Source organism: Cetorhinus maximus, chromosome 10 (genome assembly GCF_964194155.1).
Source record: "Cetorhinus maximus chromosome 10, sCetMax3.hap1.1, whole genome shotgun sequence".
Lineage (NCBI taxonomy): Eukaryota > Metazoa > Chordata > Chondrichthyes > Lamniformes > Cetorhinidae > Cetorhinus > Cetorhinus maximus.
The window spans coordinates 48668234-48680280 of record NC_135888.1 but is presented as its reverse complement, the minus strand read 5'-3'; the positions used below and the strand labels follow the sequence as shown (position 1 = coordinate 48680280).

General features: G+C 43.4%; 1 protein-coding gene across 5 annotated transcripts in view; it reads right to left on the bottom strand.

Moving 5' to 3' along the window:
* Positions 1–12047, bottom strand: part of ndor1 (NADPH dependent diflavin oxidoreductase 1) — a 46640-nt gene that overhangs the window by 23691 nt on the left and 10902 nt on the right. For all 5 annotated transcript variants that reach the window (XM_078550435.1, XM_078550437.1, XM_078550438.1 and 2 more), the window contains 3 exons: positions 9387–9464; positions 4128–4225; positions 282–380 (listed from right to left, as the gene is read on the bottom strand). In XM_078550435.1, coding sequence (XP_078406561.1) covers positions 282–380; positions 4128–4225; positions 9387–9464 — 275 coding nt within the window. The remainder of the gene's footprint in view (positions 1–281; positions 381–4127; positions 4226–9386; positions 9465–12047) is intronic.

Below are 12047 nucleotides of genomic sequence, written 5' to 3'. Positions count from 1 at the left end.
AATACCAAAGTCATTTCTAGGTCTCAATGTCGTAAACTTTATCAAGTGCATTTAATTAAATTCATAAAAGTAGTCACTAGGTGGTATATAAAGTATAGGGGATAAGAATCAGGGCTCAAGGAGAAATGGATTGGTGATAAGGCAGATTTCACAACACACACTGGGCTCAAACTTTAAACATTCACCTTCACTTGGTGTGCCATTTTTAGCAGCAAATCTGCTCCATTAACAAATCAGCATGCTTGAAAGATATAGAGGAGATACTTAGAGAGCACTCTTACCCCAGGTCATGCTGATCATCGCCCAATCCCACAGGCAGCAGTCCATTTGATCCCAGCTGAATCAAACGTTTACTCAGCTTCTTGGCAACAAAGTTAAACCTTTAATTTAGTGTAAAAAAAATCATTTTTTAAAAACTGAAAAAGCATGCACTGTAGAAGCCCAAGTCGCTTTAAAAAGTTATTCAAGTTCAAACAAAGTTCCTCACTTGTGGTATTACAGTTACATTATTCACTGTGTTAACATTTAAATACTTCTGGAATCACTCATCTGATCAGACTTTGTGCTTTTAGGGTTCTTCAAACCTTAGAATTGTCACTTTACTTGGAGATTGAAGAGAATAGTGAGAGAGAGAGATAAAGAGAGAGAAAAATAGAGGAGCAAATCTGCAGTTAAATCACAGAGATGTCTAAGAACTATAGAGTGGTATATTAGGGGCCTTTAATTACACAAATATCAATTGAGATAATGATAAAGGGAAAGGAAGGGGAGGAATTCTTAAAATGTGTTCAGGAGAAATTCCCTTTACCAGTATGTTCTTGATCCAACTTGGAAGGAGGCATTGTTAGGTCTAGTACTTGGTAGTAAGGTAGGCTTAATGAACCTAGTGTCTATGGGGAACATTTGAATAAAAGTGATAATCATATTATTAGGTTTAAATTAGTAATGGAGAAGAGTAAAGAACAATCTAAAGTAGAACTTCTAAGTTGGAAGAGGGCTAATTTCAATGGGATGAGAGGTAATCCAGTCGGGGTAAAATGGAACCAAAGACTGACAGAAAAAACTGTAATGGGACAAAGGGGGATCTTTAAGGAAGAGATTTTTCAGATACAGTCTAGGTACATCCTTGGATGATGGGGGAGGTAGAGAACATAATGAAATAAAAAAATGAATATAAAACATAAAATAAATAAAATGAAATTTAAAGAAGAGGGTGTATGATGCATGTCAGGTGAATTCTTCAAGTGAAAACCAGGCAGGCAACTAGTAAGCCAATCCCACTATTAGGGACAAAGAAAATAACTATGCTTCGAGGTGCAGGACAAAGCTAGAATACTTAATGAGTACTTAGTTTTGGTGTTTACTGAGGAAGAGGATACTGACAAAATATTGATAGAAGTGTAGACGGTAGAGGTAATGGATGAGATGAAAACTGAGAGGCGGGATGTACTTGAAAAGTTGGCTATGCTTAGAGTATATAAGTTGCCTTGGCCGGATGGCTTGCATTCCATGTGGAGGGAAGTGGGGACAGAAATAGTGGAAGGGCATTGCCATAATCTTCCAATTTTCCCTAGATATGGGGGGATACCAGAGAATTGGAAAGTAGCAAACATAACACCCCCACTCAAGGGTGCAACTACATTCCTAGTAACTACATGCTGGTCAGTTTAATATCAGTGTTGGATAAGGTTTTAGAAACAATTCTCAGGGGAAACTTTAACAGGTACTTGGAAAAGTTTGAGTTATATAAAGAAAGGCAATAAGGATTTTTGAAAGGCAAATCGTGTTTGACTAATCTAACTGAATTTTTATAAAGTAACAGAGAAGGTTGATTAAGAATTTTTTTTATATATTCGTTCACGGGATATGGGCGTTGTTGGCTAGACCAGCACTTATTGCCCATCCCTAATTTCCCTTGAAAAGGTGGTGGTGAGCTGCCTTCTTGAACTGCTGCAGTTCCTGTGGTGTAGGTACACCCACAGCACAGATAGGGAGGGAGTTCCAGAATCTTGACCCAGCGACAGTGAAGGAATGTAGTTCCAAGTCAGAATATTGTGTGACTTGGAGGTGGTGGCCCATCATGTCAGCACCGACTCTTCAAGTAAGCAATTCACCTAGTGCCATTCTACCACCTTCTCCCTGTAACCCTGCACATTCTTCCTTTATAGGTAACAGTCTAATTCCCTCCAGAACGATTCAATTGAACCTGCCTCCACCATACTCTCAGGCAGAGCATTCCAAACCTAACCGCTTGCTGAGTGCAAAAGTTTTTCTTCATGTCACTTTTTCTTCTTTATGAATTATTTTAAACCTATGCCCTCTCATTCTCAATCCTTTCACAAGTGGGAACAATTTCTTTCTATCTACTCTGTCCTGACCCCTCATGAGTCGTGGTAAATGGTTATTTTTCAAACTGGAAGATGGTAGACATTGGTGTTCGCAAGGGTCAGTACTAGAATCACTTTGTTTTTTGACATATATAAATGACCTGGATACTAGAGAGTAAAATTTCAAAATTTGGCGAGAGAGGGGACGAGCGAGAGGGGGGACGAGTGAGGGGGGGACGAGCGAGAGGGGGGACAAGCGAGAGGGGGGACAAGCGAGAGGGGGGACGAGCGAGAGAGGGGAAAAGAGACTGCAATTGGCACGAGAAATAGAGTAAGGCCGTGATCAGTAACAGGAAGAGGTTGTGATTGGCAGGGGAGAGAGAAAGAGAGGCCATAATTGGCAGGAGGAAGAGTAGCTGCATTGGTAGGACAGAGAGAGAGAGAGAGAGAGAGATGGGTTATGATCTTTGGGAGTCTGTTGGGGTGAGGTGGGGTGGCAATAGGGGGTTGACAGAGACAGAGTGGCTGATTGGCTGGAGGGAGACGGAAGGTTTGTTTCAGGGGTTGGACGTGGAGCATTCCTGTTCCTCTTGGCCCAGAGGCAATGCCACAAAAGGCACTTACCTTTGAGAGCTGCTGACTCCTGCCTCCCTTTCACTCTGAGTTTCTGGGGCCCTGGGAAACCTGGCCAGCATTGTGGGAGCCTGATTTAAATATGTTAATGAAGAATCCAGCCTTTCGAAGATGGGGCATTCATAGGCCTTGCTATCCACTGTCATCAAAATGGCATCAGGAACATGCACATCGGGTCAGAGTCACATTTTTTACGGTTTAATCCCTCCCCCTCCTCCACCCTCAACCTCTTCCCACCTGTCCTGTGGCTGATAATATCAATGTCTCTTTTCTCCACTGGGTTCCATGTTACAATTCCCTCAACACTGACACGACTGAGGGATATCCTGGTCTTTGTTTGTACATACTGTACGTTTAGGGATTGTATTCAGGTACCAGCAGTTAAGGCTGTTGTATTCTGCATTGCCAGACATGTCATCCTTTGAATTAGATGCTAAGCTAAGAGCTTATCTGTATGTGCTGGTGACATGAAAAGCTGCAATGACGGGGAGGATGAGATAAAATGAGTCAAAATGTATCTACACCCAATCCATCCTGATTATCTTTAAATCAGATGAATGAGAAAAGTGATACTTTGCAAATGTATTTTTTCCCTTTGTGAACTGTTTCACTTCCCCTCCACTCCCAAAGGCGCTGACTTACTTCTAGGGTACTGCTCCACAGATAGTGGCCAAGTGCCCAGTATCCTGCATCAGCCTCAGTGGGCACTGACAGGTTATTTGACAGCAGCAGGTATCCCATCCTCCTCGAAGATTCACACATCCATTTCCTGCAGTGGTCACTGGCTGGCGAGCAACTGTTGGAATCATGACAGATTTTCCTTTTCTCTATCCAACAGGGCTAAGAGCTGCCCACCTATTCCAGCTAATGCACCACAGGCACGAGATCAAACCAGGAAACTCATGTCCTGTGTATTTCAGTTTATGTAAACCCACAGAGCTATCCCAAGTAGCATGTTCCTTAAAAACTCCTTGTCCGTGTTTTGGGGAGAACCTGGACAACTTTGACTGACAGGCCGTGCCCAGAAGTTGATGCATTTCCTCTCTTGGCCTCTAGTGGCTGCGAGTCATTGGCCAATTACTCACCAGAGACATTGAGCTTCGCAATCGTGTAAAAATGATAATTAATGGTTAAACCCATTCTCTGCAAACTCACCATTCCACTTACTTAGGGTAGGAGGAATCTCCAAGACCCAGGACAGCACAATCCATCAGAGAGAGGGAGGTTGCAGGAAGGTTCCGTCGAAAGATAAACCGCCAGAATTTCTACAGGGCAAAGAGAGAGATAGCCTGGATCAAACTCAATCACTGTCAATGGGGATGGGGGGGTGGGGGGGCAAGGGGACAGCGAAGGGTTGTAGAGTGAGTGGGGAGGAGGACAGTGATGAGTGTGATAATGCGACCGTGGCGGAGCAAGATATCTGTAGTTGCATAGAACGTAATGATTCAGCTTTGATTGTCCAATTCAATGGTGCCAATATTTACCGTGAGGCAATGTGGGAGGCCAAAAATTGGGCTGAAAAATCCAGCAAGACTTGGAACACAGACCCTGATGAATTCAAATGCTGAACTTCATTATAATTTTTGCGTTCCATTTCCCACCTGGTAGTTGATCGAATTGACTGATGGGCTGGCCGCTGGCGGGTGGGAAAACCCTTAGGAACAGTGCCCAGGAATCAGGGCATGGGCAGGCAGCAGATTGCAGCAGAGGCTGGAGAGAGAGGCCACAATTGGCAGGAGAAGCAGAAAGACTCTACCTTTATAAAACATTGGTTTGGCCTCAGCTGGATTATTATGTTCAGTTCTGGGCACCACATTTTATGAAGGGTATGAAGGCATTAGAGAGAGTGCAGAAAAGATTCACGAGAATGGTTCCAGGGACGAGGAGCGTCAGTTGTGTGGATAGACTGGAGAAGTTGGCACTGTTCTTCTTAGGGAACAGAAGGCTGATCGGAGATTTGATAGAGGGATTCAAAATCATGAGGGGTCTGGACAGAGCAGATAGGGAGAAAATGTTTCCACTCGTGAAAGGATTAAGAACCAGAGGGCACAGATTTAAGATAATTGGCAAAAGAAGCAATGGTGATATGAGGAAAAACTTTCTCATGCAAGTGGTTAGGGTCTGGAATGCACTGCCTAAGAGTGTGGTGGAGGCAGATTCAATCAAGACATTCAAAAGGGAATTGGATTATTAACTGAAAAGGAAGGATGTGCTGGGCTATGGGAAAAATGTGGGGGAGTGGCACTAGGTGAATTGCTCCTGCAGAGACCCAACACAGACATGATACGAATGGCCTCCTCTGTGTTGTAATAATTCTATAATTGGCAGGAGGAGAGAGAAAGAGGCTGCAATGGGCAGTTAGGAGAGAGTGTGAGGCCACGGTCAGGTGTAGGGGAGGCTATGATTGGCAAGGGGAGAGACAGGGAGGCCATATTTGGCAGAGAGAGAGAGAGAGAGAGAGAGAGAAAAAGATAGGCCATGCAATTGGCATGATAGATAGAGTGAGGCCATAGTCAGAAGGATGGAGACAGAGAGGCCGTGATCAGAAGGAGGGAGAGAAAGAGAAGCCGCAAACAGCTGTAGGGAGAGAGAGGGAGAGAGAGGCGCCAATCAGCTGGAGAGAGTGGAGGACTGGGGATGTAGCATTCCTGTTCCACTTGGCCCACAGGCAGTGCTATAAAAAGCACTTAACTTCTAAAGCTGGTGACTCCTGCCTCCCTTTCACTCTGAGCCCTGGGAAACCCAGCTGGCACTGTGGGACGAACATACGAAATGCGAACAGAAGTAGACTATTCAGCCTCTCGAGCCTGCTCTGCCATTTATTAAATTCATGGATGATCTGTTTATGTTTTGAATTCCACATTCCCATCTACCCCCGATAACCATTGATTCTCTTGCCTGACAAGAAACCATCTATCTCCGCCTTAAAAATATTCAATAACCCCAACTTCACTGCCTTCTGAGACAGAGAATTCCAAAGTCGCACAATGCTCAAGGAAAAAAATTCTTCTCATCTCCGTCCTTAAAGGGCAACCCCTAATTTTAAAACAGTGCCCCCTAGTGCTGGTCCCACCCACAAGAGGAAACATCCTTTTCATGTCCACCTTGTCAATGCCGTTCAGGATCTTATATACTTCAACCAAGTCACCCCTCATTCTTCTAAACTCCAGTGGAAACAAGCCCAATCTGTCTAACCTTTCCTCATAAGACAGCCTGCTCATTCTAGGTGTCAATCTAGTAAATCTCCTCTGAATTGTCTCCAATGCATATAAATCCTTCCTTAAATAAGGAGACCAAAACTGCACACAATGGTCGAGATGTGGTCTCACCAATGCCCTGTATAACTGAAGCATAACATTGTTACTTTTATGTTCCATTTCTCTCAATTTACAGCTATTGCTGGAATTTTTTTGTATCCTCTCTAGTGAAGACAGAAGCAAAATATTTGTTCATTTCATCCGCCATTTCCTTATCATCTACTACTAACTACCTACTGTCACTCTCTCAAGAACCAACACTCACATTACTTACTCTTTTCCTTTTTAAATACCTGTAGAAACTCTTGCTAACTGTTTTTACATTTCTAGCTAGCTTCCTCTCATGCTCTAATTTCTTACACCTGATTAACCGTTTAGTCATTCTCTGCCATTCTTTATTTTCTGATCAATCATCTTCGCTACCACTCAACTATGCGCAGTTAAATGCTTTGTCCTTAAGTTTGATGCTTTCCTTAACTTCTTTAGTTAACCACAGATGGTGGGTCCTCCCTTTGGAATTTTTCTTTATAGTAGGAATATACTTATTCTGAGTATTCTGAAACATCCCCATAAACATCTGCCACTGCTTCTCTATTGGTCTATCCCCAAGCCTAGTATCCCAGTTCACTTCAGCTAGCTCAGTTTTCATGTCCATATCATTGCCCTTATTTAAGTTTAAAATACTAGTCTTAGACCCACTCTTCTCCCTTTCAAACTGGATGTAAAATTCAATCATATTGTGGTCATTGCTCCCTAGGGGGTACCTTGACTCTGAGGGTCATTAATTAATCCTGTCACATTACACAATACCAAGTTTAATATAACCTGCTCTCTGGTTGGTTCCAGAACATGCTGCTCTAAGAAACAATCTTGAAAGCAGTCGATGAACTCCTCATCTAGGCTACTACTGCCACTCTGATTTTTCCAGTTTATATATGTAGATTAAAATCACCCATGATTATTGCTGTCCCTTTATCACAAGCAGCTAATATTTCTTCTTGTATACCGTGCCCTAAATTGTGGTTACTTTTAGGTGGCCTGTAGACCACTCCCACTAGTGACTTCTTTCCCCGACTATTCCTCATCTCCACCCAAACTGATTCTACATCCTGATCTGAACCAAGGTCATCTCTAACTATTGCACAAATGCCATCCTTGATCAACAGTGCTGCCCCTCCACCTTTACTTAGCTTCCTATTCTTCTCGAATGTCATATACCCCTCAATATTCCGCACCCAATCCTTGTTATCCTGCAGCCACATCTCCGTAATGGCTATCAGATCATATTTATTTACTTCAACGTGTGCTATCAATTCAATTACTTTGCTATGAATGCTACACACAATCAGATATAGAGCCTTTAGTTTTGTCTTTTTTTATCTTTGTAACATACAGTCTTGACTATTGGTGTATTCTCAGGTTTTATCTCTCTGCCTCTTTCTGCTAATCTCATTTCCCATATTACTATTATGGTCTCCTGCCTTGAATCTACCCCTCAATTTGCTACATCTACCCAAGCTTGATCCCTCACCCCCCTTGTTTAATTTAAAGCCCTTTCTACTTCCCTAGTTATGCGATTTGCAAGAACACTCGACCCAGCACGGTTCAGGTGTAGAACTCCCCAATGGTACAGCCCCACTTTCCCCAGTACTAGTGCCAGTGCCCCACAAACCGGAACCAGTTTCTCCAACACCAGTAATCTTACTTGCCCTATGCCAATTTGCACGTGGCTCAGGTAATAATCAAGAGATTATTACATTTGAGGTTCTGCCTCTTAATTTGGTACCTAGCTTATAATACTGACTATGCAGAACCTCCTTCCTCGTCCTGCCTATATTGTTGGTACCTACATGGACCACGACAACAGGAACAATCCCTCTCCCACTGCAAGTTCCTCTCCAGCCCTGAGTAGATGTACTGAATCCTTGCACCGGGCAAGCAACACAGCCTTCTGGACTCTTGCTCTTTGTTGCAAATGGTGTCAATTCCCCTCACTATACAGTCCCCTACTACTTCTTTGTTCCTGTTTGCTCCACTCTCTTGAACAGCTTCCTGTACCATGGTTACATGGCTAGCCTGCTCATCCACCTTGCAGACCACGCTATCGACCACACAGGTTGTGAGCACCTCAAACCTGTTCGACAATTACAAAGTCTGTGGCTCCTCCACTACTGTCTGCTCGGTCCCTTTACCTGCCTCATTCACAGTCACATCCTCCTGTCTCTCACTGCTGACCAAAACAGATGACCCTATTCTAAGAGGTGTGACTGTCTTCTGGAACAAAGTGTCCAGATATTTCTCCCCCTCCCTTATGTTGCGCAGTGTCTGCAGTTCGGCTTCCAGATCAGTAATCCTAATCCAGAATGCCTCTAGCTGCTTACACTTTCTGCAGACATGTTTGTCATGGATCATATTGGCTTCTAAAAGCTCCCACATTCCACAGTTGCGACATAACGCTTGTCCTGCCATTGTTACTTATGTTATTTAATTAATTTAATTTAACTACTTACTTAACTTGGAATAATTTCTATGTATGCGACACCTCTTTCCTCTGTGCACTAAATTCCCACGTGAACCTAATTTGCTACTCACTCAGTCTCCATCTCACTCCAGCATAGTCGCCTGTCTCCTCACAGACCCTGATTTAAATATGTTAGTAGAGTCCAGTCTCTCCAAGATGGGAGAGTCATGAGCCTTGCTACCCACTGTCATTAAAATGGTGGCAGGCACATGTACGTCAGGTAAGGGTCACATTTTTTACAGTTTAAACACCCCCCTCCCCACCCTCTCCCCGCCTGTCATGTGGTGGATCAAATCAGTGTCTCTATTACCTAATGCCACTTGATTCCAAGTTATAATTCCCTCACACTGACCTGACTGAAGGATATCTTGGTCTCAGTCTGTACATACCATATGGACATGAGTTGTATTCAGTTCTCATACCTTACCAGGATTGCACACTGAATGGGGTGAGGGAAATTGCACTCCTTATGATACTGCACATATTCTCCACTGCTGTGAAACTTATTGATGGCTTATGTCATCCAAACATTCAAGCAAATTACAACTCTGTAAATGCTCCTTTAGCTGTATTCTACTTAAATTTGGTCCTAAACGATCAGGGGTTCTATTCCCCCAGCTGGGGCGGTTTCAGCTGGTCTTACTGTACCTTCATGTTGTCTGGAGGTTCACCTTGGCCAGTGGTGGAGCACACAAACACCACCAGGGGCTCCTGGATCAGGTCGGCCTGAGCAGGAAGAAAGAGGACAGTTAGAACATCAGAGCAACAGGCATAGCTTGAGAGCACAGATTGTGTGATATGCAAGTAAGGCAGGACTGCAGGCACTACTCCCCCATTTCAGGAAAATACCATTGAGCTGTTTTGTGCATCTGCACCTCAAGAGGTATTTGTGCACCTGCACCTCAAGAGGTAGCAAGTCAACAACAACAATCCGCATTTCTGTGGCACCTTTAACATAGTAAAGCAACCCAAGGCACTTCACAGGAGGGTTATCAAACAAAACTTGACATTGAGGCACATAAGGAGATATTAGGACACCTGACCAAAAACTTGGTCAAAGTAGATTTTAAGAAGCATTTTAAACTTTGTAGTCTCCTTGCGTCCTCTTCACAAAGATAGGTAGGAAAGTAAATTGTGAAGAGGACATAAGGAGGCTACAAAGTGACATACATAGGTTAAGTGAGTGGGCAAGGAACTGGCAAATGGAGTATAATGTGCGCAAATGTGTAATTGTTCATTTTGGCAAGAAGAATAAAAAAGCTTATTATCTAAATGGTGAGAGATTGCAGAGCTCTGATATTTAGAGCAATCTGGGTGTCCTGGTGCATGAATCACAAAAGGCTAGTATACAGGTACAGTAAGTAATTAGGAAAGCGAATAGAATGTTATCATTTATTGTGAGGGGAATTGATTACAAAAGTAGGGAGGTTATGCTTCAGTTGTACAGGAGACTGGTGAGACCACATTTGGAATATTGTTACAGTATTGGTCTCCTTATTTAAAGAAAGATATAAATGTGTTAGAAGCAGTTCAGGGAAGGTTTACTAGACTAATGCCAGGAATGGGCGGGTTGTCTTATGAGGAAAGGCTAGACAGGTTGGGCTTGTATCCACTGGAGTTTAGGAAAGTAAGAGGCGACTTAACTGAAATATTTAAGGTCCTGAGTGGTTTTGACAGGGTGGATGTGGAGAGGATGTTTCCTCTTGTGGGAGAATCTATAACTAGGGGTCACTGTTAAAAAATAAAAGGTCGCTCATTTAAGACAGAGATCAGGAGAATTTTTTTTTCCTCAGAGGGTTGTGAGTCTTTGGAACTCTCTTCCTCAAAAGGCGGTGGAAGCAGAGTCTGAATGCTTTTAAGGCAGAGCTAGGCAGATTCTTGATTAACAAGGGGGTGAAAGGTTATCGGGGGCAGGGAGGAATGTGGAGTTGAGGTTACATTCAGATCAGCCATGATATTATTGAATGGCGGAGCAGGCTCGAGGGGCCAAGTGGCCTAATCCTGCTCCTAATTCGTATGTTCGTTATGAGGAGAGAGAATTAGAGAGGAGGAGAGGTTTTGGGAGGGAATTTCAGAGCTTGGGGCTTAGACAACTGAAGGCAAGACCATGAATGGGATGCTCAAGAGACCAAAACTGGAGGAATGCAGAGATCTCAGAGGGCTGGGGGAGATTACATGGTGGAAAAGGGAGAGCTATAGAGAGATTTGAAAATAAGGCTGAGAATTTTAAAATTGAGTTGTTGCCAGACTCGGAGGCAATGTAGGGCAGTGAGCACAGGAGTGATGGGTGAACAAGACTTGGGACTTAGGATACAAGCAGGAGAGTTTTGGCAATCTCAAATTTACAGAGGGTGAAAGATGAGAGGAGAGCCCAAGAACATAAGGAATAGAAACAGGGGTCAGCCATACAGCCCCTTGAGCTTCACTCCCAATCAATAAGATCATGGCTGACTTCTACATCAACAGCACTTTCTTATCCTGTCCCCACAATCCCTATAGAGACCAGACTGGGAAAGGACAGCATGTTTCCTTTTCTAAAGGAAACCAGTGAACCAGTTGGATTTTTACAACAATCCGACAGCTTCATGGTCACTTTTACTGATTCCAGCTTTTTATTTCCAGATTTATTTAACTGAACTCAAATTCTGAAACTGCCATGGAATATTCAAGTCTAGCAGTAACAAAAGCACACAAGAGCTTCAGCAGCAGATGCGCTGAAGTCAGAGTGGTGGAGTCAGGCAAAATAGATGGTCTTGGTGGTGGAGTAGATGCATGGTTGGCTCAGCATCAAATAGGACATCAAGGCTGTGGACAGTCTGCTTCAATCCCAGACAGTGGCAATGTAGAAGGATGGAGTCAGTAGCTAGGGAAAGGAGTCTGTGCTGGGGATCAAAGACAATGGCTTTGACGTTCCTCATGTTTAATTGAAAGAAATTTCTGCTCATCTATTACCAGGTGTCGGTGAAGCAATATGAAACAAATCTCAGACAGTGGAGGTGTCGAGAGAAAAGGTCGTGAAGTACAGCTGGCTATTGTCAGCATACATGTGGCATCTGACATATTTTGGATGATATTGATGAAGGGCAGCATGTCAATAAGAAATAGGTGGGGCCAAGGATAGATTCTAGAGGGACTTCAGAGGTGACAGCGTGGAAATGGGAAGAGAAGCCATTGCAGAGATTCTCTAGCTACAACAAGTTAGATAATGCATTTAAAGTCTGTAACCTACAGGGCTACAGACCAAGAGTTGTTAAGTATAATTAGATTGATAGCTCTTTTTCAGCTGATGGACAGACTGGCCTGCTTCTG